General features: G+C 40.0%; 1 protein-coding gene across 1 annotated transcript; it reads left to right on the forward strand.

Annotated features, from left to right (window-relative positions):
* Positions 1–916: 916 nt before the first annotated feature.
* Positions 917–5,590, forward strand: LOC109567612 (putative ankyrin repeat domain-containing protein 20A5). The gene is made up of 3 exons (XM_070800642.1): positions 917–1,259; positions 3,958–4,072; positions 4,235–5,590. The coding sequence occupies exons 1-3, from the start codon at positions 964–966 to the stop codon at positions 4,421–4,423; spliced, it is 600 nt and encodes a 199-aa protein (XP_070656743.1). The 5' UTR covers positions 917–963; the 3' UTR covers positions 4,424–5,590.
* The last annotated feature ends 410 nt before the right edge of the window (positions 5,591–6,000 follow it).

Consider the following 6,000-nt stretch of genomic DNA (forward strand, 5'->3'; position numbering starts at 1 on the left):
AATATTGTTGTCCATTGTGTGGGTTGTAGTCTATCTTGTTTATGATTTCCTGCATTGTGCCAAAGCTTTTAAGTTTAATTAGATCCCATTTGCTGATTTCCATTTTTATTTTCATTATTCTAAGAGGTGGATGAAAGAAGATACTGTGTAATTTATGCCAGAGAGTGTTCTGCCTATATTCTCCTCCTAGAGTATTATAGGGCTTTTCCTTATATTTAGGTCTTTAGTCCATCATGAGTTTATTTTTGTGTATGATGTAAAGGAGTGTTCTAATATCCTTCTTACACATGTAGCTGTTGAGTTTTCTCAGCACCACCTATTGAAGAGGCTATATTCTCCTTTGTATAGTTTTGCCTCCTTTATCATAGATTAATTGACCATAGGTGCATAGGTTTCTCTCTGGACTTTCTGTCTTATTCCATTGATCATTTCTGTTTTTGTGATAGGACCAATGTTTTAATTACTGAAGCTTGCAGAGTAGGCTGAAGTCAGGGTACCTGATTCTGTCAGCTGTTGCTTTTCTTTCTCAAGATTGCTTTGGCTATTTGGGGCCTTTTGTTTCCATATACACTGTACAATTTTTTTGTTCTAGTTCTGTGAAAAATGCCATTGGTAATTTGATAGAAGTTGCACTGAATTTGTAGATTGCTTTGGGTAGTCTGGTTATTTTGACAGTTACATAGTTATAATGTTGCTTTGATTTCTGTGTTTATTTCAGTTTCCTGTCTTTCCTTCTTAGTTTAGGTAAGGGTTTATTGATATCGTTTGTTCCTTTCAGAAAATGAACTTCCAGTTCTTACACATGCACGTTGGGCAGTATGGCATGCCAAGCCTCTGTGCACATGGGCAATGTGTTTCTAGGTGTCGCTTAGCAACGATCATTCTGGGATGAAAGATTCCAAACCATTGAGCTTCCCAGCTGGGAGGTTGTGGTGGGACTGCTCTGGCTTAACTCTAGTGCTCATGTTGGGTTTAGGAGACTGTGTAGAGTTGAGGGGAGGTGAGGTGTGTTTGGAGCTTGTACGCTCTGGGATGAAGAATTTTGGCTTCAGGAGTAAGAAGGGCATCTTGCCCTTTGGCTCCTCCATCAACCAGGTGAGAGACAGCAGTTATAGAATCAACTTCCAGCCCGGGTACGGCATCCAAGACAAGGACCTCGGAGAGATCCACAAAGCTGCCAGTGCAGGCAACGTAGTCAAAGTGCAGCAGGTTCTGTTGCTCGGGAAGAATGGCCTGAATGACAGGGAGAAGATGAACAGGTAAGCAAGGTGGAAGGGGCTGGCAGGGGTCCCTCCTGTGAGTTTCCCCTCCAAGGCTCTTCGACACCTTCCTGGGATCCAGCACCCCACAGAATTTATGGTCGGCAGAAAGCCTTAGCTGGTTTCAGACCCACTTGTAATTCCCCTTATAGGGCACTTTGCTGATGGTTTTGAAGTCATTTAACTGAATGTCAGTAATCACAGAAATGAAATGAAACATGAATAGCATCTGTTTTTTCTGTCTTCCTCCTACTTTTTATTTGCATGGGTTAGCATGATGTACTCATGAGTAAGAGCTCCCAAGTTCTATAGGCTTCAAGAAATCTTCTGGAACCTCCTGGCTCTCACATTTTTTCTCATGTGATTTATGAAAACACTTCTTCATGGATCGCCAATCCATGGATCATGGCAGTGGACAGATTTCTGATGGTGTCAGCATCTTATTTTTAATGTACACGTTTTTATACCATAAGGTTATATGTTACAGAAAACTGCATAGTGAGCAAAATAATTCCCATGAGAGGTCAACTTCTGGATTAAAAATTCCTCAGATACAATTCAATATCCATTTTATATTAGTGTACACTTAGGTATATATGTTCTTTGCTGAAGGACCTTAGAAGACAGCTTTGAAGTAGGGAAGCTGGCTATGTCCTTGAATAGGAAGACATTTTCTTAGGATGCATGGTCTTTCTATATTTAAACAAAATCAACATATCATAGTTTAAAACGTTTTGGGTTACATACGCTGTCTTTAATTGTTGTGATGAAATTAAAATTGTACATAGTAGACTAAGACTTGCCCTCTTGATGTCAAAATATGCCTTAAGTGGCCACAAAGTATTCATTTACTGACAACAGAAAAGGGAATTGATAAATGAATGGAACAGAATAGAAAATGCCCAAACACCCAAATGTATGTAATACTTTAGAACTTGATACTGATGATATTTTCTGTTAGAAAAGATAAATTATGTGTAGACAGTGTATAAATAACCTTGTAAAATGAAAAGTAACTGAATTTTTATTTCACCAAAAATTTCAGATGGAATATGGATCAAACATTTTAAATATGCACAGTGAGAAAAGTGCCAGAAGAAAATTCAAATTCCTATTTATACATTTTTTTTTCTGCTGACTGAGACCTTCTCTTTTTTCTCTTTCTACCCTTTCTTAACCTTAATTATTTTTTTTAATTGGAGAATAATTGCTTTACAATGTTGTGTTGTTTTCTGCTGTATAACATCATGCTGCTGCTGCTGCTGCTGCTAAGTCGCTTCAGTCATGTCTGATTCTGTGCAACCCCATGGACTGCAGCCCACCAGGCTCCTCCGTCCATGGAATTTTCCAGGCAAGAGTGCTGGAGTTGGGTGCCATTGCCTTCTCCGTATAACATCATAGATCAGTTCTAAGTATACATATATCCCCTTCCTTGTGAGCCTCCCTAACACCCCAAAGACCTTTCTAAGAATGGTTTCAAAGGCAAGAATTCTGGAATTTCCTGGATTTCAGCACAAAAAAGGAAAAGAAATATGGAGGTTGAATTAACATTTTAACAACACATAAAATTTAAAACTCTCTGTAGATCAAGCTGTCTATAGGCAAGTCAGATTAGCAGACAGGGCTTGTCTTTTTGGCACCAATAGGAATGAGGCACAGATAAAAATAATTTGTCACTCACAATTTTTTTAGAATTTTTTTTGAGGATTGATATCTTCTGACTTCTTTCAGCCTTTTCAGAAGTCAAGGGAATATTGGGAATTGCTTGGCTGTCCAATGGTTAAGACTCACTGCTCTGGGCCCAGAGTTCAATCCCTGGTGGCGGAACTAAAATCCTGCAAGCTACCAGGATATATTGTACACAATGGAGAATATAGCCAATATCTTATAATAACTTTAAATGGAGTATAATCTGTAAAAATTGAGAATCACTATGTTGTGTGCCTGTAATATATAATATGCATCATCTATACTTTGAAAAAAGCAACCTTAGACAAAAAAGACCTTATGGTACTCAGACCAATAGGAAAAATGAGCAAGGAACAAACAAAATTGATACCAATTATAGTTGTACAGATGTTGTGAATTATAAATTACATTCCAATGTCAGAGATATTAAAATGTGAGAAAGTGAGGATATTAGCATCATCGAAGTACAATGTTGTCTCTAATCCTCAAAATATATCTGCAAAAGAGGTGTCATATCCTTTGACTTCACTGAGATGTTGTCCTTGTAAAATAGTAGAATAGTAATAAATACGATCATATTACCTAACAATTACTGAGCTGCTAACCTGTGCCAGGAATGGTTTGCTTGGATCCATCCTTTGCATGGGTCTCATTTAAGCATCATAGTGGTGTCCTGTGAGATAACTACTACTCCCTCTCCATTTTGTTGATGAGGAAATTGAGGCACAGACTGGCTGAGCAACAGCCAATAAGTGACAGAGTGAATGTCAAATACAAACCCAAGATGAGCTAAATATCAAGGTCCTTCTATTGAAGTAAACTGTTCTTTCATTACCGTGGTAAGAAGAGCTAAAGCTAATATATACTGTTATTTCTCCAGAAGAAAACAAAATATTTGTTTTAGAGTGATAGGAATAGCATGCTATTGAATGTTTTCAATCATATGAACAATTGTTTGTTTTGAAACAGTAACACTACAGTTTCCCAAAAACTGGTCTTGCTTTTGTAGGGCTGCCTTCCACTTGGCCTGTGCCAATGGCCATTCAGTGGTGGTAACTCTGCTCCTGGAGAGAAAATGCCTGCTTAACCTCTGTGACAATGAAAAGAGGACAGCGCTGATGAAGGTATGGGACAGCGAACCATATCCACATGAGATGGGTGTGATTTAATTCCTGAGACTAAAAGTGAATTTATCTCATTGACATATAGCAAACTGGTGAAGCTTGTGGACTGTTTACTTTAAATTTCTAGAATTCACACTCTGTTTCTTGGCACATCTCTGACAGGCTGTAGAATGCCAAGAGGAGGAGTGTGCGACTCTTCTGCTGGAGCATGGTGCAGACCCAAATGTCATGGATGTCAGTGGCAACATCGCTCTCCACTATGCTGTCTTTTGCCAGAATTTATCACTCACAGCAAAGCTCCTTTCCTATGATGCTAATATAGAAGCCAGGAACAAGGTATCAGTCAACTAACTTTATTTACAAAATATTTGCAAAACATTTTTTTTAACCTACAAGTGTTTTATTTATAATAGTATGTAAACAGGTAAACCGAATAGTGTCCATCAGGCCCTGTTACCATGGAAACAACTCCAAACCCAAGTCGGGGGCTGGGGGTGGGGTAAAAAAAGTTGATACCCACAGAAAGAGCAAAGCTCTGTCTCCCAGCCACCCTTCTACCCCAGAAGGTAGATTTTCCCATTAGAACATGCCTGGGAGTGGGCAGTCGGCTCAGAGCCCACAAAAAATAAAGACCTGCGGGGAGTGAAGTGATGTGTGGGCTGGTTGTTTACAGGGGCTCAGGGAATGTACCCCACTGGGAGTGGGCAGAGGAGGAAGGAGACCCAGTGCTCAGCACGGAGAGCTAGGTGAGTGCAAGTGAGCCTGGGAGGCAGCAGGCCTGGAGCCCTGAGCCCTCCAGGACCCCAGGTTCTGAGATCCAGCTAGGTGAGTCAGGTCATGTTTGACACCCAGCAAGGGCATTCACTTGTGCTGGTGACCACTTGGTTCACCAGGTACACTTCGGGGTCTTCCACGCTCATCCCCGGGGAGCTGCTCGTCAGGGTTGCAGCTGTACCTGGGGAGCTGGTGATGGCAAAGCTGCCTTTCCTGCTCTTTCTTCAGGAAGCACATGAAGTCCTACCTCTGCAGCCCCGCCAGGAACTCCCTCCATTCTCACAGGTGGGCTCAGTTTTCCATATTTGGAAGCTCCAGTCTTTCCTGAGTGAAAGTACCAAATTGTCTAAGATTTCACTTTAAATCATGATTTTTCTCAAGCGTTAGAGAGTAAAACGTTCCTGTATGTGTTCATAGAAGATATTTGTAATAATGCTGCACTTGTTAAAGGTAAAACATTTTCCAAATATTTTCCCCCACTTAAGTTTCTTTTATTTTCCTAACCAATCTAAAATAACACAGGAAAGCAAAATTTGCCTCGGAAGTAGACTTTGTCTTAAAATTCAAACATAACAAAAGCATTTTACAACATAATATAAATCTTGCTGCTGTTCACAAATTCCCATTTTCATTTTATGAAAAATGATTTATATAAACAAGATTTCTCTCTCATTGCCCAATTCTTAAAAGGGTAAAAGGAAAAGGAGCGAACAAGTGAAAAATGCAAGTCAAGTTGGAATTATGGCAGTTGAGAAATGCCAAGAAGAGGATTTATTTATTTTAATATTTATTTATCTGGCTGTGCTGGCCTTAGTTTCAGCATGCAGGATCTAGTCTCCTGACCAGGGGTCGAAGCCAGGCCCCCTTTACTGAAAGCAAAGGTTTTCAGTTAAACTGAAGGGAATAAAAAGCAAAACCTAAAACCTCGAGACTTCCATGGTGGTTCAGTGGCTGGGTCTCAGTGGTTTCAGTAAAGGGGCCTGGCTTCGACCCCTGGTCAGGAAACTAGATCCTGCATGCTGAAACTAAGGCCAGCACAGCCAGATAAATAAATATTATCTATCTAAGTTCTCCTCAGACAGCAAAATGGCTATCTGGGGAGGCCTTACAAAAGAAGAGAAGCAAAAAGCAAAGGAGAAAAGGAAAGATATAAG

The sequence above is a fragment of the Bos indicus genome, chromosome 13 (assembly GCF_029378745.1).
Source record: "Bos indicus isolate NIAB-ARS_2022 breed Sahiwal x Tharparkar chromosome 13, NIAB-ARS_B.indTharparkar_mat_pri_1.0, whole genome shotgun sequence".
Lineage (NCBI taxonomy): Eukaryota > Metazoa > Chordata > Mammalia > Artiodactyla > Bovidae > Bos > Bos indicus.